Source organism: Ranitomeya variabilis, chromosome 4 (assembly GCF_051348905.1).
Source record: "Ranitomeya variabilis isolate aRanVar5 chromosome 4, aRanVar5.hap1, whole genome shotgun sequence".
NCBI classification, from domain to species: domain Eukaryota; kingdom Metazoa; phylum Chordata; class Amphibia; order Anura; family Dendrobatidae; genus Ranitomeya; species Ranitomeya variabilis.
The window spans coordinates 711,563,020-711,589,274 of NC_135235.1; the positions used below are offsets into that span (position 1 = coordinate 711,563,020).

General features: G+C 44.4%; 1 protein-coding gene across 3 annotated transcripts in view; it reads left to right on the forward strand.

Annotated features, from left to right (window-relative positions):
- Window positions 1–19,982, forward strand: part of LOC143766493 (uncharacterized) — a 54,536-nt gene extending 34,554 nt beyond the window's left edge. The window contains exons 7-8 of one of the 3 annotated variants that reach the window (XM_077254216.1): window positions 16,435–18,273; window positions 18,610–19,982. In XM_077254216.1, the coding sequence (XP_077110331.1) occupies window positions 16,435–18,273; window positions 18,610–18,719 (1,949 nt within the window). In that variant the 3' untranslated portion in view covers window positions 18,720–19,982. Of the gene's footprint in view, window positions 1–16,434 lie in introns of all 3 variants that reach the window. The other 2 variants (XM_077254214.1, XM_077254215.1) reach the window with 2 other exon arrangements.
- Window positions 19,983–26,255: the final 6,273 nt, after the last annotated feature.

Genomic DNA, 26,255 nt, shown 5'->3' on the forward strand with positions numbered 1-26,255 from the left:
CCCAGAGGTGTGGGGAGCCCATTTCAGTAAAAATATAGCTCAAGGTTGCTGGAATACGGTAGAGATTCAGCAGTCCTCCAACTGGAAGGAACTAAAAGCGGTTAATTATGCCTTAAATGCTTTCCTTCCTCAGCTCCAAGGATCCCATATGAGAATCCTATCAGACAACACAACATCCGTCGCATATTTAAATCGTCAAGGCGGAACACGATCAGGAAGTCTGTCTTCAGCGGCAAACATTTTCAACCTAGCAGAACCCAATTTTCTGTCACTCACGGCTCTCCATATTAGAGGAGTAGAAAATTCAAATGCCGACTTCCTAAGCCGCCATGCACTCCGCCAAGGAGAATGGACTCTCAATCCTCAAATATTCAGGAGCATAGTGAAGATATGGGGTCTTCCACAAATAGACCTGTTCGCCACCAGAAAAAAACAGACAAGTGCAGATGTTCGCCTCCTTAAATGTAGTAGATCATCCAGACATAATAGACTCGCTCCAGTACCCGTGGAACTATGACCTAGCCTATGCCTTTCCTCCAATGATGCTGATTCCGTTGGTCATCAAGAAGATAAGGGAAGAAAAGGCCAGGATCATTCTGATAGCACCATTCTGGCCAAAAAGGCTTTGGTTCTCTTGTCTTCGAGCGATGTCAGTTTGCAATCCCTGGATTCTGCCAGTGATCCCAGACCTACTGTCTCAGGGTCCATTTTACCATCCACAAGTGAAAGGTCTTCACCTAACTGCGTGGAACTTGAGAGGCAAATACTGACATTAAGAGGGTTTTCTCAAGAACTAATTAACACCTTAATGTTAAGCAGGAAGAAATCTACAACTTTAATATACAGTAGAGTATGGAAAAAGTTCCTGACTTTCTATACAAAACCCTTCTCTAGCAAGGTTCCTATTAAAGCCATCCTAGAGTTCCTACAAAAAAGCCATGCATTGGGTTTGTCAGTCAATACGTTAAGGGTTCAGGTGTCCGCTTTAGGAGCCCTCTATAGTGCTAACATAGCGGGGGACAGGTGGATAGCAAGATTCATTAGAGCATGCAAAAGATGTACCCTAGTACATATCCCACGTTTACCTCCCTGGGACTTGAATCTAGTTCTTGATGCTTTAAGTGAACCCCCTTTTGAGCCCTTACATTCTATTCCTCTAAAAAATCTCACGTATAAGGTAGCCTTATTGATAGCCTTGACCTCGGCCAGAAGAGTAGGGGACATCCAAGCTCTCTCCATAGACCCTTCTTTCTTAATGATATACCAGGACAGGGTGGTTCTCAAGCCTGATCCATCATATCTTCCCAAAGTAGCATCCTATTACCATAGATCTCAAGAGATCGTGTTGCCTTCCTTTTATGACAATCCATCAAATCCAGAGGGAAGAGAAGCTACATACAGTGGGGCAAAAAAGTATTTAGTCAGTCAGCAATAGTGCAAGTTCCACCACTTAAAAAGATGAGAGGCGTCTGTAATTTACATCATAGGTAGACCTCAACTATGGGAGACAAACTGAGAAAAAAAACCCAGAAAATCACATTGTCTGTTTTTTTATCATTTTATTTGCATATTCTGGTGGAAAATAAGTATTTGGTCAGAAACAAAATTTCATCTCAATACTTTGTAATATATCCTTTGTTGGCAATGACAGAGGTCAAACGTTTTCTGTAAGTCTTCACAAGGTTGCCACACACTGTTGTTGGTATGTTGGCCCATTCCTCCATGCAGATCTCCTCTAGAGCAGTGATGTTTTTGGCTTTTCGCTTGGCAACACGGACTTTCAACTCCCTCCAAAGGTTTTCTATAGGGTTGAGATCTGGAGACTGGCTAGGCCACTCCAGGACCTTGAAATGCTTCTTACGAAGCCACTCCTTCGTTGCCCTGGCGGTGTGCTTTGGATTATTGTCATGTTGAAAGACCCAGCCACGTTTCATCTTCAATGCCCTTGCTGATGGAAGGAGGTTTGCACTCAAAATCTCACGATACATGGCCCCATTCATTCTTTCATGTACCCGGATCAGTCGTCCTGGCCCCGTTGCAGAGAAACAGCCCCAAAGCATGATGTTTCCACCACCATGCTTTACAGTAGGTATAGTGTTTGATGGATGCAACTCAGTATTCTTTTTCCTCCAAACACGACAAGTTGTGTTTCTACCAAACAGTTCCAGTTTGGTTTCATCAGACCATAGGACATTCTCCCAAAACTCCTCTGGATCATCCAAATGCTCTCTAGCAAACTTCAGACGGGCCCGGACATGTACTGGCTTAAGCAGTGGGACACGTCTGGCACTGCAGGATCTGAGTCCATGGTGGCGTAGTGTGTTACTTATGGTAGGCCTTGTTACATTGGTCCCAGCTCTCTGCAGTTCATTCACTAGGTCCCCCCGCGTGGTTCTGGGATTTTTGCTCACCGTTCTTGTGATCATTCTGACCCCACGGGGTGGGATTTTGCGTGGAGCCCCAGATCGAGGGAGATTATCAGTGGTCTTGAATGTCTTCCATTTTCTAATTATTGCTCCCACTGTTGATTTCTTCACTCCAAGCTGGTTGGCTATTGCAGATTCAGTCTTCCCAGCCTGGTGCAGGGCTACATTTTTGTTTCTGGTGTCCTTTGACAGCTCTTTGGTCTTCACCATAGTGCAGTTTGGAGTCAGACTGTTTGAGGGTGTGCACAGGTGTCTTTTTATACTGATAACAAGTTTAAACAGGTACCATTACTACAGGTAATGAGTGGAGGAAAGAGGAGACTCTTAAAGAAGAAGTTACAGGTCTGTGAGAGCCAGAAATCTTGATTGTTTGTTTCTGACCAAATACTTATTTTCCACCATAATATGCAAATAAAATGATAAAAAAACAGACAATGTGATTTTCTGGATTTTTTTTTCTCAGTTTGTCTCCCATAGTTGAGGTCTACCTATGATGTAAATTACAGACGCCTCTCATCTTTTTAAGTGGTGGAACTTGCACTATTGCTGACTGACTAAATACTTTTTTGCCCCACTGTATATTGGATGTGAAAAGAGCAGTCTTAAATTACAAATAGAGAACCCAGTCCTGCAGACAGAGTAGGGCTCTGTTTGTATGTTTTCAGGGTCACAGAAAAGGCCACGAGGTTACGAAGGCTACCTTGTCCCGCTGGATCAGAGATGCCATCTGTCTGGCCTACTTATCAAAAAGCAAAAATCCTCCAGAAGGAGTGAAAGCACATTCGGCCCAGGCTGTATCATCCTTGTTGGCAGAGAATAAAGACATCTCCATCGAGCTCATATGTAAGGCCGCAACCTGGTCGTCACCCTTGACCTTTTATAAGCATTATAGACTTGATCTATCTTCTACATCTGACTTGGCATTCGGGAGAGCTGTCCTCAGCACGGTGATCCCACCCAGGTGAAGGTTCTCTGTAAATCTCTCAATTGGGTGCTGTCGTGGCGAAGGGTAAAAAGCCGGATTACTTACAGTTAATGCCCTTTTAATGAGCCACGACAGCACCCTGTCACTTCCCACCCTAGTTGCTATGTATGGTTACATATACGGTATATTTTGTTCATGGGTGAATATAAATAAGATAAAACGTACAAAAGTTTACGGACATATATTAATTTAACAACGGCGGTTCCTCTCGTACTCTGAAAAACAACTGAGGAGGAGAGGGGGACCCTTTTTATCTCTGTAGGTTTCCTGTTCCTATGGGCGGGTCCCTCTCTCAAGTGGGTGCTTTCGTGGTTCATTAAAAGGGCATTACCGGTAAGTAATCCGGCTTTTCTTTTAAAACCAAATAACTTCAAGGAGAATTGTGATAAACTACATAAAAAACATTACACCTGTGCCATGATATATCTCTAAGCTGTGTGGCGCTGATGGCTGTAATATACAGTACAGACTAAAAGTTTGGACACACCTTCTCATTTAAAGATTTTTCTGTATTTTCATGACTATGAAATTTGTACATTCACACTAAAGGCATCAAAACTATGAATTAACACGTGGCATTATATACTTAATTTCAGTTGTTTCACACTTTTTTGTTATGTCTTATATTCTAGGTTTTTCAAAGTAGCCACCTTTTGCTTTGATGACTGCTTTGCACACTCTTGGCATTCTCTTGATGAGCTTCAAGAGGTAGTCACCGGAAATGGTTTTCACTTCACAGGTGTGCCCTGTCAGGTTTAATAAGTGGGATTTCTTGCCTTGGTGGGGGCCATCAGTTGTGTTGTGCAGAAGTCTGGTGGATACACAGCTGATAGTCCTACTGAATAGACTGTTCGAATTTGTATTATGGCCAGAAAAAAGCAGCTAAGTAAAGAAAAACGAGTGGCCATCATTACTTTAAGAAATGAAGGTCAGTTAGTCAGAAAAATTGGGAAAACTTTGAAAGTGTCCCCAAGTGCAGTGGGAAAAACCATCAAGCGCTACAAAAAAACTGGCTCACATAAAGACTGCCCCAGGAAAGGAAGACCAAGAGTCACCTCTGCTTCTGAGGATAAGTTTATCCAAGTCACCAGCCTCAGAAATCGCAGGTTAACAGCAGCTCAGATTAGAGACCAGGTCAATGCCACACAGAGTTCCAGCAGCAGACACATCTCTACAACAACTGTTAAGAGGAGACTTTGTGCAGCAGGCCTTCATGGTAAAATAGCTGCTAGGAAACCACTGCTAAGGACAGGCAACAAGCAGAAGAGACTTGTTTGGGCTAAAGAACACAAGGAATGGACATTAGACCAGTGGAAATCTGTGCTTTGGTCTGATGAGTCCAAATTTGAGATCTTTGGTTCCATCCACCGTGTCTTTGTGCGATGCAGAAAAGGTGAACGGATGGACTCTACATGCCTGGTTCCCACCGTGAAGCATGGAGGAGGGGGTGTGATGGTGTGGGAGTGCTTTGCTGGTGACACTATTGGGGATTTATTCAAAATTGAAGGCATACTGAACCAGCATGGCTACCACAGCATCTTGCAGCGGCATGCTATTCCATCCAGTTTACGTTTAGTTGGACCATCGTTTATTTTTCAACAAGACAATGACCCCAAACACACCTCCAGGCTGTGTAAGGGCTAATTGACCAAGCAGGAGAGTGATGGGGTGCTACGCCAGATGACCTGGCCTCCACAGTCACCAGACCTGAACCCAATTGATGGTTCGGGGTGAGCTGGATCGCAGAGTGAAGGCAAAACTGCCAACAAGTGCTAAGCGTCTCTGGGAACTCCTTCAAGATTGCTGGAAGACCATTCCCGGTGACTACCTCTTGAAGCTCATCAAGCGAATGCCAAGAGTGTGCAAAGCAGTCATCACAGCAAAAGGTGGCTACTTTGAAAAACCTAGAATATAAGACATATTTTCAGTAGTTTCACACTTTTTTGTTAAGTATATAATTCCACATGTGTTTATTTATAGTTTTGATGCCTTCAGTGTGAATGTACAATTTTCATAGTCATGAAAATACAGAAAAATCTTTAAATGAGAAGGTGTGTCAAAACTTTGGGTCTGTACTGTACATTTATTCACCCCTGCAGGAGATGTGTTGGCATGGCTCGAGCCCTGGTTTCATGGATTCACTCCACATCATAAATTACCGTATATACTTGAATATAAGCTGAGATTTTCAGCCCATTTTTGGGGGCTGAAAGTCCCCCTCTCGGCTTATACTCGAGTCATACCCAGGGGTCGGCAGGGGAGGGGGAGCGGTGGCGTCTAATTATACTCACCTGCTCCTGGTGCGGTCCCTGCAGGTCCCTGGCGCCCCAGCTTCTTCCTGTACTGAGCGGTCACATGGTACCGCTCATTACAGTAATGAATATGCTGCTCTACCTCCCATAGGGGTGGAGCCGCATATTCATTACTGTAATGAGCGGTAACGGTGACCGTTCAGTACAGGAAGAAGCTGCGGCGCCGGGGAAACAGGGACAGGAGCAGGTGAGTATAACGGGGAGCGCAGCGTTGCGCGATACTCACCTCCCCGTTCCGGGCGCCGCTCCGTCTTCAGCGTCTTCTGCAGTGACGCTCAGGTCAGAGGGCGCGATGACATGGAGTGGCGCCGGATCGAAGTCAGGTGAATATTGAAAGTGCCGGGGGCCTGAGCGACGGAGAGGTATGTTGTTTTTTGTTTGTTTGTTTGTTTTTTAAATCGCAGCAACAGCAAATGGGGCAAGTGTCTGTATGGAGCATCTTATGGGGCCATAACATTTGTGCAGCACTATATGGGGCAAGTGTCTGTATGGATCATCTTATGGGGCCGTAACGTTTGTGCAGCATTGTATGGGGCAAATATCTTTATGGAGCATCTTAAGGGGCCATAATCAAAGTTTGTGCAGCATTATATGGGGCAAATGTCTGTATGGAGCATCTTATGGGGCCATTATTAACCTTTATGCAGAATTGTATGGGGCATATTTTAATATGGAGCATCTTATGGGGCCATCATAAACTTTATGGGGCTCCTGATTCAATAAGGATATTCAAAAACACTTAACCTACTGATGTCTCAATTAATTCTACTTTTATTGGTATCTATTTTTACTTTTGACATTTACCGGTAGCTGCTGTATTTCCCTCCCTAGGCTTATACTCGAGTCATTAAGTTTTCCCAGTTTTTTTTGTGGCAAAATTAGGGGGGTCGGCTTACAATCGGGTCGGCTTATACTCGAGTATATGCGGTACATTAGGCTTTCAATCCTCAATAATTCTGATTAATGTACAATCTCTCCTGAAATGGGGGGCACTAATACTTTCTCCACTCTTCTAGACAGGACTCTCATAATTTCTCCAGTGGTTCACCATAAATGGGTGCTCTGGTTTAGTGTTTGAGCTCTCCCCTCATACATACGTTGTTGTTGGGGATGTATCATAGAATAAAAAGTCTATTTTTTACCTGTTCATCTGTATGATATTTTGATTGTGGTGGGATCACCCTGCCTCAGTTATCTGAATCTGTAACTCCGTGGTAGTCCTTAACCCCTTTCCGATATCGGGTCACCGATGGGTTGGCATGACCACCAGAGGTCTCCTGGAGACCTCTATGGTTGTCACTGCTGGCTTGCACGTGGTGGGAGCACATACAAGTGAGTAATCCTGCTACATCCAGGTGATCTGATCATCGCTTATATGTAGCTGAGCCGATTGGGTTATGGCAGCTTCTAGTCCAAAATAGAAGTGTCCATGGAGACTATTGAAGCATGCCAAAAGTAGAATTTTTTTTTTATAAAAATATAAAAAAATATAAAAGTTCAAATCACCCCCTTTTGCCCTATTTAAAACAATAAAAAAATCAAACATAAACCTATTTGATATCGCCGAGTTCAGAATCACCCAATATATCAATATTAAAAAAGAATTAACCTGATTGCTAAATGGCGTAGCGACAAAAAAAGTCAGTGCCAGAATTACTTTCTTTTTTTTTGGTCTCCATGACATTGCATTAAAATGCAATAACTGACGATCAAAACATCATATATGCACCAGAATGGTATAATTAAAAATGTCAGCTCAGTGCGCAAAAAATCAGCCCTCACCCAACCCAAGATCACGAAAAATGGAGAAGCTACGGGTATCGGAAAATGGTGCTATTTATTTATTTATTTTTTAACCCCTTCCCGACCTGTGACACAGCGTAGGCGTCATGAAAGTCTGTGCCAATCCGACCTGTGACGCATATGCTGTGTCACAGAATGATCGCGTCCCTGCAGGCCGGGTGAAAGGGTTAACTCCAGTTTCACCCGACATGCAGGGACAGGGGGAGTGGTACTTTAGCCTTCGCCCCCCCCCCCCCCCCGTGGCTACGATCGCTCTGATTGGCTGTTGAAAGTGCAACAGCCAATCAGAGCAATTTGTAATATTTCACCTATGAAAATGGTGAAATATTACAATCCAACCATGGCCGATGCTGCAATAGCATCAGCCATGGCTGGAGACCCCGAACTGCCCACCCCACCGACTGATGGCGGCGAACTGCAGCCGCCGTCAGTGTTCCGTACCCCTCCGTCCTGTCCTAAGCGCCTTCCTCTCCCATCCGACACTCCCCACCCTCCCCTCTGCCCCCCCCTGTTGTCCGATCGCAACCCCCCCCCCCATACTTACCTAGTCCCGGTGTCCTCGGTCTTCTCGCATGGGCGCCACCATCTTGGAAAATGGCATGCGCAGTGCGCCGGCCGATTCGTTCTTTGCACATTTTGATCGCTGCAATAGGTTCTATCACAGCGATCAAAATAAAAAAATAGTAAATAACCCCCCCCCCCTTTATCACCCCCATAGGTAGGGCCAATAATAAAATACTGAAAATATATTTATTTTTGTTTTTCTGTTAGGATTAGGGGTAGGGTTAGGGGTAGGGTTGCACTTAGGGTTGCACTTAGGGTTGCACTTAGGGTTGCACTTAGGGATGCACTTAGGGATGCACTTAGGGATGCACTTAGGGATGCACTTAGGGTTGCACTTAGGGTTGCACTTAGGGATAGTGTTGCACTTAGGGATGCACTTAGGGTTGCACTTAGGGAAAGAGTTGCACTTAGGGTTGCACTTAGGGATAGGGTTGCACTTAGGGTTGCACTTAGGGATGGGGTTGCACTTAGGGATGGGGTTGCACTTAGGGATAGGGTTGCACTTAGGGATAGGGTTGCACTTAGGGATAGGGTTGCACTTAGGGATAGGGTTGCACTTAGGGATAGGGTTGCACTTAGGGATAGGGTTGCACTTAGGGATAGGGTTGCACTTAGGGATAGGGCTGCACTTAGGGATAGGGCTGCACTTAGGGATAGGGCTGCACTTAGGGATAGGGCTGCACTTAGGGATAGGGCTGCACTTAGGGATAGGGCTGCACTTAGGGATAGGGCTGCACTTAGGGATAGGGCTGCACTTAGGGATAGGGCTGCACTTAGGGATAGGGCTGCACTTAGGGATAGGGCTGCACTTAGGGATAGGGCTGCACTTAGGGATAGGGCTGCACTTAGGGATAGGGCTGCACTTAGGGATAGGGCTGCACTTAGGGATAGGGCTGCACTTAGGGATAGGGCTGCACTTAGGGATAGGGCTGCACTTAGGGATAGGGCTGCACTTAGGGATAGGGCTGCACTTAGGGATAGGGCTGCACTTAGGGATAGGGCTGCACTTAGGGATAGGGCTGCACTTAGGGATAGGGCTGCACTTAGGGATAGGGCTGCACTTAGGGATAGGGCTGCACTTAGGGATAGGGCTGCACTTAGGGATAGGGCTGCACTTAGGGATAGGGCTGCACTTAGGGATAGGGCTGCACTTAGGGATAGGGCTGCACTTAGGGATAGGGCTGCACTTAGGGATAGGGCTGCACTTAGGGATAGGGCTGCACTTAGGGATAGGGCTGCACTTAGGGATAGGGCTGCACTTAGGGATAGGGCTGCACTTAGGGATAGGGCTGCACTTAGGGATAGGGCTGCACTTAGGGATAGGGCTGCACTTAGGGATAGGGCTGCACTTAGGGATAGGGCTGCACTTAGGGATAGGGCTGCACTTAGGGATAGGGCTGCACTTAGGGATAGGGCTGCACTTAGGGATAGGGCTGCACTTAGGGATAGGGCTGCACTTAGGGATAGGGCTGCACTTAGGGATAGGGCTGCACTTAGGGATAGGGCTGCACTTAGGGATAGGGCTGCACTTAGGGATAGGGCTGCACTTAGGGATAGGGCTGCACTTAGGGATAGGGCTGCACTTAGGGATAGGGCTGCACTTAGGGATAGGGCTGCACTTAGGGATAGGGCTGCACTTAGGGATAGGGCTGCACTTAGGGATAGGGCTGCACTTAGGGATAGGGCTGCACTTAGGGATAGGGCTGCACTTAGGGATAGGGCTGCACTTAGGGATAGGGCTGCACTTAGGGATAGGGCTGCACTTAGGGATAGGGCTGCACTTAGGGATCGGGTTAGAATTAGGGCTAGGGTTGGAATTAGGGTTAGAATTAGGCTATGTGCACATGGTGCAGATTTGGCTGCGGATCCGCAGCGGATTGGTCGCTGCGGATTCGTAGCAGTTTTCCATCATGTTTACAGTACCACATAAACCTATGGAAAACCAAATCCGCTGTGCCCATGGTGCGGAAAATACAGCGGGGAAACACTGCGTTGTACTTTCCGCAGCATGTCAATTCTTTGTGCGGATTTCGCAGCGTTTTACACCTGCTCCATAATAGGAATCCGCAGGTGAAATCCACACAAAAACACACTGGAAATCCGCGGTAAATCAGCAGGTAAAGCGCAGTGCGTTTTACCTGCAGATTTTTCAAAAACTGCGGAAAAATCCGCACACAAATCCGCAACGTGGGCACATAGCCTTAGAGTTAGGGTTGGAATTAGGGTTAAGACTAGGGTTAGGGGTGTGTTGGGGTTAGGGTTGGGATTAGGATTAGGAGTGTGTTGGGGTTAGTGTTGGAGTTAGAATTGAGGGGTTTCCACTGTTTAGGCACATCAGGGGGTCTCCAAACGCGACATGGCGCCACCATTGATTCCAGCCAATCTTGCGTTGAAAAAGTCAAATGGTGCTCTCTCCCTTCCGAGCCCCGACGTGTGCCCAAACAGTGGTTTACCCCCACATATGGGGTACCAGTGTACTCAGGAGAAACTGGACAACAACTTTTGGGGTCCAATTTCTCCTGTAACCCTTGGGAAAATAAAAAATTGCAGGCTAAAAAATTATTTTTGAGGAAAGAAAAATGATTTTTTATTTTCACGGCTCTGCGTTATAAACTTCTGTGAAGCACTTGGGGGTTCAAAGTGCTCACCACACATCTAGATTAGTTCCTTTGGGAGTCTGGTTTCCAAAATGGGGTCACTTGTGGGGAGTTTCTACTGTTTAGGCACATCAGGGGCTCTGCAAACGCAACGTGACGCCCGCAGAGCATTCCATCAAAGTCTGCATTTCAAAATGTCACTACTTCCCTTCCGAGCCCTGACGTGCGCCCAAACAGTGGTTTACCCCCACATATGGGGTATCGGCGTACTCAGGAGAAACTGGACAACAACTTTTGGGGTCAAATTTCTCCTGTTACCCTTGGGAAAATAAAAAAATTGTTGCTAAAAGATCATTTTTGTGACTAAAAAGTTAAATGTTCATTTTTTACTTCCATGTTGCTTCTGCTGCTGTGAAACACCTGAAGGGTTAATAAACTTCTTGAATGTGGTTTTGAGCACCTTGAGGGGTGCAGTTTTTAGAATGGTGTCACTTTTGGGTATTTTCAGCCATATAGAACCCTCAAACTGACTTCAAATGTGAGGTGGTCCCTAAAAAAAAATGGTTTTGTAAATTTTGTTGTAAAAATGAGAAATCACTGGTCAAATTTTAACTCTTATAACTTCCTAGCAAAAAAAAAAATTTGTTTCCAAAATTGTGCTGATGTAAAGTAGACATGTAGGAAATGTTATTTATTAACTATTTTGTGTTACATAACTCTCTGGTTTAACAGAATAAAAATTCAAAATGTGAAAATTGCAAAATTTTCGCCAAATTTCCATTTTTTTCACAAATAAACGCAGAAATTCTAAAGAAATGAGGTATCGCGCTAAAACCACTATAGACAACTTGTGCTACAAGTTGTGTGATAAACCTATTTTACCCACAGTAGATTAGACTGTCAAAATTGGTGACAGGCACATGTGAAAATGAAAAATAAACATAGGCACTTACTGCGTCATGGAGGATAGTGCCGCTAGGTGTACTGATCTGCGGATGTTGATACTGAAGGTTTCAGACCACAGGACGACAGGAGACTTGCTCTTTTGTGTGAAAAGCCCGCAGAGCCAGAAGCTGCCCCGGCCGGTGGTGATCCTGGATGCGCGGCTGAAAAAATGGCCGACGCTGCTGAACTATGCAGCGTGTGACGTCACAAAGGCTACGGAGCTAGAAAGGGGCCAAAACTAACCAACGCGTTTCTAGGGACTGCGTCCCTCTTCGTCAACCAACTAACGCGTTGGTTAGTTTTGGCCCCTTTCTAGCTCCGTAGCCTTTGTGACATCACACGCTGCATAGTTCAGCAGCGTCGGCCATTTTTTCAGCCGCGCATCCAGGATCACCACCGGCCGGGGTGCTTCTGGCTCTGCGGGCTTTTCACACAAAAGAGCAAGTCTCCTGTCGTCCTGTGGTCTGAAACCTTCAGTATCAACATCCGCAGATCAGTACACCTAGCGGCACTATCCTCCATGACGCAGTAAGTGCCTATGTTTATTTTTCATTTTCACATGTGCCTGTCACCAATTTTGACAGTCTAATCTACTGTGGGTAAAATAGGTTTATCACACAACTTGTAGCACAAGTTGTCTATAGTAGTTTTAGCGCGATACCTCATTTCTTTAGAATATTTTGGTTCACCTGTGGGTGTGACAGGGGAGGCAGGGCACCTGTCTGGTATCAGCAGCTTTTTTCCCAGTTTGTCACGAGCGCCAGTGTGATAATTCTTTGTTGGTTAAACGCAGAAATTATCGACCTAAATTTACCACTAACATGAAGCCCAATATGTCACGAAAAAACATTCTCAGAACCGCTAGGATCCGTTGAAGCGTTCCGGAGTTATTACCTCATAAAGGGACACTGGTCAGAATTGCAAAAAACGGCCAGGTCATTAAGGTCAAAATAGGCTGGGTCATGAAGGGGTTAACACAGTTTGGATTTCTTTTTTCACCACTTAGATAAAAAAGAACGTAGATATGTTTGGTGTCTATGAATTTGTGGTAATCTGGAGAACCATACTGGCTGGTCAGTTTTAGTATTTAGTGAATATAGTAAAAAAGCAAGACAAAAAACTGTGGGATTGCCCTTTTTTTTCCAATTTCACTGCACTTGGAATTTTTTTTCCCGTTTTCCAGTAAACAATATGTTAAAACTAAACTCTCGTTCAAAAATACAACTCAACCCACAAAAAACAAGCCCTCACATTACAATATTTAACAAAAAATAAAAAAAAGTTATGGCTCTGGGAAGAAGTGGAGCAAAAAATGAAAATGCAAAACCAAAAATACCTCTGGTCGTTAAGGGGTTAAAAAGGTCTCCATTCCCTTTTCCAAATGCTTGAGATCTAAATTTATCAAACGTCTGCTCTACACTATTGGGCTATATGCACACAATCCATTTTCGTGGCATTTTTTTTTACGTCTGTAAATGCTCCAAAAATGCAATGGAATACTAAAGCAAGGGAAATCAAAGACAATCCTGAAGTGTACTGCACATTATCAGTAAATTTCTGTCCGTATTTGTATTGTTTTATTTTCTGCAGCATGCCAATTCTTTTTGCGTTTCTGCTGCGTTTTTGACTCTTTGACTTCAACTGAGTCAGTCAAATCTGCAGCTAAAACACAGATGTAAAAAGGTTTGCGGACTAGCTTCAGATTTGCTGTCAAAAACGCTGCAAATTGTCAAAGGGAAATACTGTCAAAAGGAGGAAGAGTGTGTAGGCGGAGAATATGTATGTCTGTGTGTGGGCGGAGAATATGCATGTGTCTCTGTGTGTGAGCGGAGAATACGTGCGTGTGTGTCTCTGTGTGTGGGCGGAGAATGTGTGTCTGTACTCAAGCGACGGACATGTATACCCAGGCGTCGTCTGATGGGACTACTACTCCCATCTGGCTACATCTTTTGACAGGAGGTAGTCGCTACTGCAGTGTACCACTGAGCCCCCGTGAAAGTTCACTGGAGTTGATTAGCTGATCAGCTCCGGTGCTCTCACTTACGGCATCGCTGTATGGGAAAGTTCTCACACAGCGGTAGTGCCCTAAGTGAGAGAATCGCAGCTGATCAGCTGATGAACTCCAGTGAACTCTCACAGCAGCGCAGTGTTACACTGCGGGAATAATTACCTCCTGTCAATGTATCACTGGAGGCCAGGTATAGCAGTCACATCTCCTGATGTGACTGCTCTACACGTGAGATCGCCGTGGGACACTTGATATTAAATGGACTACGGCGGACAGGATAGTATATGTTCGTTTATTATTGTTTTGATTGTTTGCGGGAGACAAGGGAGTTGGAGATTAGGCATTCAGTAAATATGGTACATTTTGATTCAATAAAGGAGTCTGTGATTATTTCAAATAAAGGACTTTATTCTGGGTGTCTGTGTTTTATACAATATCATTAGGGCTAGTAATGGATAGGTGTCTTATAGAAGTCTCTCCATTACTAACCTGTGGGCTTGATGTCACCTGATAATACAAAGGCGACATCAACCCCACAGATATGAACCTCACTTGCCAACGCTACAGGGCAAGTGGGAAGAGCGAGGCTAAGTGCCAGAACTGGCGCATCTATAAGATGTGCCATTTCTGGGGTGGCTGAGAGCTGAAGTTTCTAACCTGGGGGATGCCAATATCCATGGTCCCTTCCCAGGCTATTAATAACACCCTGCAGCTGTCTGTCAAGCCTTAGCTGGTTCGAGCTTATAGGAGGAACCCATGTCAATTTTTTTTCTGGGGTTTCCCTGTAAACTAGCCAGTAAAGGCTAAGCAAATAGCTGTGAGCTGATATTTATACTCGTAGCCTGCAAATCTTTGGCTTTTGGCTCCTTCCCAGAATATTTACATCAGCTGTCGGCTTTCCCTCTGCTGGTTATGAAAACTATGCGGGAGCCCGGGCAATTTTTTAAAAAATATTTTGAATAATAAAACAGATATTGCATTTCATGCAGATTTCTGACAATTGCTTTTTTGTTACAGCATATGTAGGTTAATTATGTTAATGCTCCTACATAGGCTGGTGTGTCTTTATTTAATATTAATGAGGATATCTTGTTGAACAAGGAAATTACATCACAATTATAATTTTTTTTTTTTAAATATATCTTTATTTAGCTCTTTGGATATGCAAAAACGCATAAAACCACGTGTATTGTCAGCTGCGTTTTTCTGCCAAGAGATGCAGAAACCGTGTAGCAAATACGCAATGTGCGCACACAGCCTTATATATAGTTTTATTTAAAAGTATATTTCTTGTTGAAATTAATGTGATAGTTTATATTGCTATCGTAAAGGCCAATATTTTCTAAGAGCCACTGAGTTCCATACTCTAATTACCCCGACGAGGTTTTGCCGTTAGTTACTCATTGTTTCTTTTTATACTTAAAAAGACTGTTCAGCTTGATTATTTCAGTAGGTGTGTTATATAGTTGCAGTTTTGCCCATCATCCTTTAACTTCTTTAACCCCTTTACATCTGGATTTACACACAGACCCCTAGGCTTGGACCACATTGATATTTGCATTTCAGTAGTATGAGATGACAAGAAGAATAGTCAGGTAGTCTGGCTACAACCGTGAGGGAAGAGAAAATACAAAATCAAAAGACACAAGAGTAGTCAGTAAACAGGCCGGAGTCACAACAGGAAACAAATACCCAAGCTGGGAGCTGAGTACAGAGGACTGAACCAGAGGAGAACCAGCCTGTATCTCGCAGCTTCCAGCAATATGCTTCAAGCTTTAGTGGGGTGTGGTGCTTTCCAGTTGGCTGAAGTAAGGAGCAGATTACTCTAGCTGGACAGCGTGCACACCCAAACCCATGGATGGTACCCCTGCCAGAATGGATGGTATCACAGGTTGCAGGCAACTTAAACTTGGTGGCTCGACAGTCTGCGCCCCCCAGAGCTTCTGGTTCTTATGTCTCCTCCATTACCAGCGCCGCCTATAGAATGAATAAGCAGACGGCATAAGAGCAGATCCCAGAGAAGCTGGGACAGAGCATTTGTAAAAGCCCTAATATGACAAAATGTCAGAAAACCAGAGCAGTAGAAATCCCTATAAAGTGACTCCATTTTGGACAGTATAACCCTCTGTGAATTAATCTTTAGGAGTAGTGACAATTTTGACTCCACAGCCACTTTCCGTTAATTAGCGCACAGTGGATGTTGGAGAGTAAAAATGGAAAATTTACCGTTTTATTACCCAACACATAGTGCCAAGATTGTGCTCCAGAAGACACACGCACCATAAATTAAGTGGGTTCTTCTCGCTATAGTAATGCCAAATACATGGATGCTAAATGTGGTTTGAGCACACTGCAAGGCTAGTAAGCGAGGGGGAGATTTAACTTTGGAGAGTGGATATTGCTAGATTGGTTTATGGAAGTGATGTTGCTTTTCAAGCCACTAATAATGTAGAAACCTCTGTTTTTTTCCATTGACAGATGATGGACCTGAGAGGGGACTTGTTTTTTGTAAGATGAGTAGAACTTTTCATTGGTATTATTTTGTCTACATAACATTGTTTGGTGGCTTTTTATTCCATATTTGGGAGGCAGCATGAACAAACTGACTGTTGAACCCCACGCTCCACTGGTTCATCCTATGATGTTTTCTATTAGACTGTGAACTGTCATTTTGTTGGTGAATAATTCAAATATATTACATAAGTTGCCATTTTTAATGACCGTTTAAGTAGAAATGTTCAAAAAATATTAAATTGTTGATATTTCGTGGAAAAATAATTGGTTTTATTCTTAGCAGATTACTGTACCAGGAGATCAGAGGGGCAGCTTTCATCTTCAATTTTCAAATCAGAGGATCTTGAGATCACACGGGATACAATTGAAGTGAATGTCATTACGCCAGATATACCATCATGCCTTCACAGCAAAGATCTGTCATCTGATCCTTTGAAATGGGTCCTGTCTTCTGATTCCTTACCAACTACTAAGGAAAATCAAAGTCATAAAATAAGCATTAAAAAACAAACTGCTCCTAAATCAAAGAAGCCGTTTTCACCTCCCGAATATGGAAATAGCTTTCCGCTTGAAAAGCATTTTCTTAAACATCAAACAATTCACACAGCAGAGAACAGATGTTCTTGTTCAAAATGTGGGAAATGTTTTAACCATAAATCAAATTTGCTTAAGCACCAGAGAATTCACACAGGGGAGAAGCCTTTTTCCTGTTCAGAATGTGGGAAATGTTTTAGCCAGAAATCAGGTTTGCTTAAGCACCAGAGAATTCACACAGGGGAGAAGGCTTTTTCCTGTTCAGAATGTGGGAAATGTTTTATCCAGAAATCGTCTCTTGATCACCACCAGAGAACCCACACAGGTGAGAAGCCTTTTTCCTGTTCAGAATGTGGGAAGTGTTTTAACCTGAAAGTGCATCTTGATCAGCACCAGAGAACCCACACAGGTGAGAAGCCTTTTTCTTGTTCAGAATGTGGGAAATGTTTTAGCCAGAAATCAGATTTGCGTAAGCACCAGAGAATTCACACAGGGGAGAAGCCTTTTTCATGTTCAGAATGTGGGAAATGTTTTAACCAAAAATCAGATTTGCGTACGCACCAGAGAAGTCACACAGGGGAGAAGCCTTTTTCCTGTTCAGAATGTGGGAAATGTTTTAGCCAGAAATCATCTCTGCTTCAGCACCAGAGAATTCACACAGGGGAGAAGGCTTTTTCCTGTTCAGAATGTGGGAAATGTTTTATCCAGAAATCGTCTCTTGATCACCACCAGAGAACCCACACAGGTGAGAAGCCTTTTTCCTGTTCAGAATGTGGGAAGTGTTTTAACCTGAAAGTGCATCTTGATCAGCACCAGAGAACCCACACAGGTGAGAAGCCTTTTTCTTGTTCAGAATGTGGGAAATGTTTTAGCCAGAAATCAGATTTGCTTAAGCACCAGAGAATTCACACAGGGGAGAAGCCTTTTTCATGTTCAGAATGTGGGAAATGTTTTATCCAGAAATCGTCTCTTGATCACCACCAGAGAACCCACACAGGTGAGAAGCCTTTTTCCTGTTCAGAATGTGGGAAGTGTTTTAACCTGAAAGTGCATCTTGATCAGCACCAGAGAACCCACACAGGTGCGAAGCCTTTTTCTTGTTCAGAATGTGGGAAATGTTTTAGCCAGAAATCAGATTTGCTTAAGCACCAGATAATTCACACAGGGGAGAAGCCTTTTTCCTGTTCAGAATGTGGGAAATGTTTTAGCCAGAAATCAGATTTGCTTAAGCACCAGATAATTCACACAGGAAAGAAGCCTTTTTCCTGTTCAGAATGTGGGAAATGTTTTAGCCAGAAATCAAATCTGCTTAAGCACCAGATAATTCACACAGGGGAGAAGCCTTTTTCCTGTTCAGAATGTGGGAAATGTTTTAGCCAGAAATCAAATCTGCTTAAGCACCAGATAATTCACACAGGGGAGAAGCCTTTTTCCTGTTCAGAATGTGGGAATTGTTTTAGCCAGAAATCATCTCTGCTTCAGCACCAGAGAATTCACACAGGGGAGAAGGCTTTTTCCTGTTCAGAATGTGGGAAATGTTTTATCCAGAAATCGTCTCTTGATCACCACCAGAGAACCCACACAGGTGAGAAGCCTTTTTCCTGTTCAGAATGTGGGAAGTGTTTTAACCTGAAAGTGCATCTTGATCAGCACCAGAGAACCCACACAGGTGAGAAGCCTTTTTCTTGTTCAGAATGTGGGAAATGTTTTAGCCAGAAATCAGATTTGCTTAAGCACCAGAGAATTCACACAGGGGAGAAGCCTTTTTCCTGTTCAGAATGTGGGAAATGTTTTAGCCAGAAATCAGTTTTGCTTAAGCACCAGAGAATTCACACAGGGGAGAAGCCTTTTTCCTGTTCAGAATGTGGGAAATGTTTCATCTGGAAATCGGTTCTTGATTACCACCAGAGAACCCACACAGGGGAGAAGCCTTTTTCCTGTTCAGAATGTGGGAAATGTGTTATCCGGAAATCAGATTTGCTTAAGCACCAGAGAATTCACACAGGGGAAAAGCCTTTTTCATGTTCTTAATGTGGGAAATGTTTTAAACGGAAATTGTATTTTCTTAAAGGAGTTGTCATCATGTTTTGCCTTGTTAAAATAAAAAAAAAAATCATATTCACCTTCCGTACCGGTGCTGTTCCAGTGGTATCGTCACTCACATTCCTGGGGCTCATGAGGTTGTTGCATCACACAAGCCCTGTGCCCAATCAGCCCCAGCTTCACTGTCCCCGCCCTCGATGTATTGAACATGAAGCCAGTAGGGTTGAGCGAAACGGATCGGACATTTTCAAAAATCGCCGACTTTCAGCAAAGTCGGGTTTCATGAAACCCGACCCGATCCCACTGTGGGTTTGGCCATGCGGTCGGCGATCTTCACGCCAAAGTTGCGTTTCGTATGACGCTTTCCCCGCCATTTTTTCAGCCAATGAAGGAGTGTGGGCAACGTGATGACAGGTTCCGGCTTGTTTTCTGCGGCGTCACAGGGGGTATAACTGCCATATTACCGTTTGGAATGTAGCGATTTCCACAGTCCAACACAACCAATGCTTTGCACGGAGGGGAGAGAGAGAGAGACTTTGATTTCCCATTGACTTACATTGGGTTTCGTGTTTCGGTCGATCCCCGACTTTTCGCGATAATCGGCCGATTTCAATCGACTCTACTTTTGAGAAAGTCGGGTTTCGCGAAACCCGACTTAATCCTAAAAAAGTAAAAGTCGCTCAACCCTAGAAGCCAGTGCTGTGACTTCTCTTTGACTTCCTCTTATTGTTCGATTTGTTTGAAGGTGAGAACAGTGAAGCCAGCGCTAATTGGAAGCAGGGCTCATATGACATAAAAACCTGAGCCCCCGAATTGCAAGTGCTGACACTGCTGGAACCGCGCCAGCATGGGAGGTTTACAGAAGTGTTTATATTTTAACAGGACCAAACATGAGGAATGAGAAGTCAAAATCCCACACAGAGGAAATGACATTATCATACCTAGAGTGTGAAAAATGAATTACTGGAAAATAGTATTTTGTTGACCATCAAAAATAACTCAGAAACTATATACATTATTGACAAATTGTACAAAAACATATAAAAGACAGACTTATTATTGAATGAGAAAGGGAAATTACTATATTTCATGGTCTATAATACACACTTTTTTATTAGATAATTTTTATTAAGAAAATTACACAATAGTTTTTACAAAGAGACATCAGTAGGACAAATATTTTCAATGTTACATGGTATCATTATATGTTATTGTTCTACATAAAATATAATAAAGTTGTCATCTTCCAAGGATTCGATTTATTTATTTATTTTTTTCATTCAAACTAATACAACCATCCCTCCCCGATAATACTTCTGAGAAATCTGTATTCATATTATTTTTTTTGTGGTGTGTATACATTAGAATATCTGCCATTCAGTTATCATAATTAGTTTGCATGTGTACTCGCCCTACTTATCTCATTTAACCTGGATTGATGATACTACAAGTGTTCATGAAGCCAGAAATTGCCATATGTTATTTCTCTGGAGTACTCTAGATGGTAGACATGGAACATTCAACCAGGTTCCCCAGATGTTGTCAAATTTCCAACCAAATAATATGGTTTTGCTTATTTATTAACTCATTAACTGTCGGTGGTTGACCATCTGGCCAATGTTGTGCAATAAGTTTGTAAGCTTGATACAATGTTCGCAAAAGATCTACAGCCATTGGGGATTCAAAACTTCCATAATCCGCATCACCTCTGCTTCCTATTTTAATGTAGCGGTCAAGGGATGGTCTCCCATGTGAGACTGAGAGAGTTTCTGATAGATGTTTGAAATTAAGCCGGTGGTGTATTTTGCCGCTGCTATTGAGTCTCTAGTAAATATTTCGTATATCCGGTGCCACAGCACTAAAATGAGTTATGCATGCAGATCTAAGTTGTAGGTATCGAAAGAAGAGGCCGTGAGGCAATGCAAACTCTTTTTGTAGTTTGTTAAAGCTTTTAAGTGTTCCATTTCCTACTAACTGATCTAAAGTCTGAATTCCCCTTGATTCCCAACCTCTGAAACCAGTAAATTTGTCAAAGTCCACCAGTCGCTGATTTTGCCATAATGGGGTAAAATTAGAGTATTCCCTTATCCCAAACAGTCTCTCCTCTGTCCTACACGTTTTACATTATTGCTAAGGTCTCAACAGGATAACTCCTAGCAATTGGCTGGAAGCCATCTTACAGGTGTAGTAATTATACTAAATAGCTCTGAAAAACAAGCTGGAGGGTATTCAGTATATGCTTGTGCTGCCCCTTTAAGAATGAAGGAGTGTGCACATGTGTGTACTAGGTGCGCCGCTGCAGCACTCACACAACCAGGAAGCAGGAAAATGCAGATGATTTGCCGAGGGTCTGGGGCAGTGAGTAAGCCGGTGTCCCTGCATGGAGGGGGAAGGGGACACCATGCAGGAGTGCCAGTAGTAGTACTACAAACACACTACGCCGTCATGGATTAAAATCTTTCAGGGCACGCAAGGTCCTGATACTCACGCCAGCATATGTCAAGGCCCGTTAGAAGTTCCCCAATGGCCATCTGATTGATCCACAGGAGGCAAGGGAGAAGATCATGTTGTCAGATGAGACAAAATAGTACTTTTTGCTATCAACTCCTCTCGCGATATTTGGATATTTGGAGGAAGAAGCAGAATGAGTGCAACTCCAAGAACACTGTTCCAACCATGGAGCATGGTGGGGAAAACATCATACTTTGGGGTGCTTTTCTGCAAAGCAGACAGGACAACTGCACTATATTGAAGTGAGGATGAATGGGTCATGGATCGCAAGATTTTGGCCTTCTTTCAGTAGGTGCATTGAAGATGGGTCGTGGCTGGGTCTTTCAGCATGACAATGACTCAAAACACACAGCAAGAGCAACTAAGGAATGGCTCTGTAAGTAGCATTTCAAGGTCCTGGTGTGCTTAACCGTTCTCCAGACCTGAAACCAATAGAAAATCTTTGGAGAGAGCTGAATATCAATGTTACACAGCAACAGCCCTGAAATCTGAAAGATTTGGAGCAGATCTGTATGGAGGAATGGGCCAAAATCCCTGCTGCAGTGTGTGCAAACTTGGTCAAGAACTACAGGAAATGTCTGACCTCTGTTATTTCAAACACAGGTTTCTGTACCAAATATTTAAAACGTTATCTACTACCCTAATTCGTTTCATTTTTTATTCATTAATCTATTATTTGGCCAGTAAATGCATCCATACTCCTATTATAGATATATACCTTTATCATGCAGATAGCATCACTTGGTGTCTGCCAGATGCAACTCTGATGTTTTTAAATCACTTCTTGTCCCCAGGCGTACTGTTTTCTAATACTACAAGCTCCATCATGCGTTGCAGTGGCCTGTGAGCTAGCACTTAGCACGTCTTCTCCATTTTCTATATATATATATATATATATATATATATATATATATATATATACATATATACATATATACATACATAGACATATGCACACACATTTCCTATTCTTTTGCATGTTTGTCACACTTACATGTGTCAGATCACCAAACAAAAGTAAATATTAGACAAAGATAACACAAAATACAGTTTTTAAATGAAGGTCTTTATTATTACAGGAAAAAAATCCAAACCTACAGGGCCGTGTGTGAAAAGTGATTGCCTCCTAAACCTAATAACTGGTTGGGCAGCCCTTAGCAGCAACAACTGCAATCAAGTGTAACACCCCAGGGTCCTGGTTGTTACAGTGGCATTGCTTTCCTCACGGGGAGAGTGATGTTACGCTTGGAAGCGAGGAAGGATATCTTTTATCAGGCAATCACAATACACACATGTTCACCCTCCAGGCCGCAAGGGGGAGCTTTTGATCCTATTTCTAGGTGACTCCCCTGTATGTATGTATGTATGTATGTTTGTATGTATATATATTATATTGTGGTTTGGAGGGAAAGTGAGTCAGATAGTGCCGGACAGCAGTCTGAGGCAGGAAGAACATATGAGGGGCCGTGCAGCCACGAGAAAGTGCTGCAGCTCCTGGATAGAGGTTATTATTATTGTTTATTTATATAGTGCCATTAATTTTATGGTGCTGTACATGAGAAAAGGGGTTCCAGATAACGTTTATAGTAAACAAATTTACAATGACAGACTAGTGCAGAGGGGAGAGGACCCTGTCCTTGCAGACTTAAGGTACCGTCACATTAAGCGACGCTGCAGCGATATCGACAACGATGCCGATCGCTGCAGCGTCGCTGTTTGGTCGCTAGAGAGCTGTCACACAGACCGCTCTCTAGCGACCAACGATGCCGAGGTCCCCGGGTAACCAGGGTAAACATCGGGTTGCTAAGCGCAGGGCCGCGCTTAGTAACCCGATGTTTACCCTGGTTACCAGTGTAAAATGTAAAAAAACAAACAGTACATACTCACATTCGCATCCCCCGATGTCCGCTTCCCTGCACTGACTGAGCGCCGGCCCTAACAGCAGAGCGGTGACGTCACCGCTGTGCTGTGCTTTCACTTTACGGCCGGCAGTCAGTCAGTGTGGGAAGCGGACGCCGGGGGACGCGAAGGTGAGTGTGCAGTGTTTGTTTTTTTTACACTGGTAACCAGGGTAAACATCGGGTTACTAAGCGTGGCCCTGCGCTTAGCAACCCAATGTTTACCCTGGTTATCAGTGTAAAAAATCGCTGGTATCATTGATTTTGGTGTCAAACACGACGATACACGCCGGTCTGACGACCAAATAAAGTTCTGAACTTTCTTCAACGACCAGCGATATCACAGCAGGATCCTGATCGCTGCTGCCTGTCACACTCAACGATATCGCTAGCCAGGACGCTGCAACGTCATGGATCGCTAGCGATATCGTTTAGTGTGAAGGTACCTTTACATTCTACGGGATTAAATGAGATTATACTGAAAGCAGAACAGATTGCAGTGAGCGTGCAGGAGAGAGAAGCACAGGAGAGTGATACCAGTGGACAGAGCAGTGAATTAGCTACCTCCCTGCCTGGCGCAGATTACTGGTAGCTGGAACACCGAGGTTGTGAGGGACTCTAAGACTGACAGCAGAAACCGGCAGGACACCTGGATTATATATCACCTGTTCGCTCTAATACCCAGGAGGCACAGTGACAAATAGAGCCCGGGTCATGATAGAGATCCTGTAAAAAGACTCGAGTCACCTGCCATATGGGTTTATGTCCCACCTTCATGGAGGACAGAGAGAACTGTGAGGACCTTATCAGAAGTCATAGGCAGTAAGGGACTGTGGCTGCCTGAAGTCTTCAGTAAACCAGGTAAAGAGACTGCAAACGTGTCCTCGTTCTTTACTGCACCATTTACCATCTTTCATCTACACACCGGGAGCCCTGGGGATATACTTCACCTGTGGGAAGTTGTACCATCTAGCTTCCCTAACATCACCCCAGAGGACCCCTTAAAGCAGCGTTGGTGCCCACTGACAGAATACCACAGGTGGTGTCACGAATATGAACTTTCAATTTCCCTTTTACATGGGCGCCCAGGGCCACGAACCGGATCGCCACCGTGACATCCCTCTGTGAACACCGGACCTGGTACCAGGTACCCCAAGGCCCTGGAGGGTGACTCATTTTGGCATCACAAACAGGATGGACCAACCCTGAGAATCGGGTCATGTGTGCCTAAGAGACTGTGTTGTGCTGAAAGACTGTTAATTGTGAATTGCTGCCAAAACTGCCACCATTATAGCGCCACGAGGAGTGCTGGGGAAGAAAGGTGAGCCATCATGGGCGGGGACTAGCTGTGGGGCACGAAAGCAATGGCCGCCCACTCCAAATAATTTTGCACCATGAGGATATGCCCGTCAGCAACTCAGATCCGCCTCCTGATCCTGAATGGCAGGAGGAAGATGAAGCTCCGCCCCCAAAGGAGAGAGCGGGAACCAGATGAGGATGCAGCAAGGAACATGAAGGATGACATGGCGAGCAGACCGGACCTGGAGCGTGGGCTGGAAGGTGAGGACTCCCCCAGCCACCAGGATGGAAGCCGCGGCGAGCTGTCACCAGAAGTCCCAGAGTTCCTGAAAGAGGAGGTGAAGGAGCTGAGCGACCAACTCCTGCGGATGCAGCTGAGAGCCAAGACCAAATGGAAGGTGGCGCTGGGATTGAAACTGTAGGAGCAGCGTCCTATCCGGCGGCCCCTGATGTCAGCAGAGGAGACCGGCACCGGAGACACCACAGCAGCAGGTAAGGAGACCGACCGTGACCCATTAGCCGAGGAACTCCTAGTGGGCCCGCTAGCTGCACCACCATGTTATGGATCCTTACAGATTCAGATCCTGGGGGAATGGGACCAGGCCAATGGGATGGAAAGCCTTATGAGAGCCCCGATCCCACCCACCAGTATGCCAGGTGAGATAATACGCCGAACAGACAGTGTATCACTGGGAGAACCCTGGGACAGGTCTAATGGGGTTCCCCGGGGCAGAAAGGCAAGAAGGAGAAATAATGGAGGTCCATAGCTGGGAGGAGTATCAGCAGCAGCTCGCCTATAAGTGGAAGTAAAGGACAAGGCATACCAAGGTGGGCGCAAAGCATTTGATAAAAGATCTATGCGCTAAGGCTCAGGCCCGCAAGGACAAACAGACTAACCAGGCCCCCGCTGAGGCAGGGCACTGTTGTGGCCTTTAAGCTAAAAAGAGGTTGGGGGTTCATCAAGGAGCCAGGCTTGTATGCTGAGGTGTTTGTCAACCGGGGAGATGTGGAATCTCACCTCAGAGAAGGACACTCGGACAGGGACTTATATCCAGGGGACACTGTAACTTTCACTCGGCATTTTGGTGACAAGTGATGGTATGCCTTAAGCGTAAGGAAACAAAGACGCAGCTTCTAATTTAAAGGGTACCCAACCTAAGACACCAGCAGTGCCACCTAGAGCCAAAGTGGTCACCACTACTGCTCCAATTTCAACACCAACCCCTAAAGCCTTCACCAAGACCACAGTGCGTACCATTACCACAACTGAAACAGCAGTGGCTACAGTACCAGTGATCACGTGTACCCAGGCCATGCAAACTCCTATTGCAGGACATGACCTGACTGTACACGAATACAAGACACATGATGTCTACCTGTCACCAGGCGTAACCTTGACTTATGATCTTCCCAGGCCAGGAAGTAACCAGTGCCAAGTGTTGTCTTGGAAGCAGCCAAAATAGATAAGCTTGAATATGACTGTGAATAAGTTAACTGTTTGAAAGTTCGTTTTACCTGGCCAAGGTTTTTGCACTAAAGAGTTCAATTGTTTAAAGGACATTCGTATCATGGACAGTGAATGATTCACAAACTTTATTGTATATAGTTGGCACCTATTTAGGTGCTTTCTACTGGTTTTACAAAGAAGCTTTGAAAGAACTGTTTCAAATGTTGCCTTGAATATTGATTTGTTTACAGAGACCTGAAGATCGCGTTGTTCCGGTGTTCTGGAAGGAGTCCCCGGATCCAAGATGGCTCCTTCCGGGTCCTGAAGTGAAGTGGCTAGCCGGCGCCTGCTCACACAGTGCTATGCAAA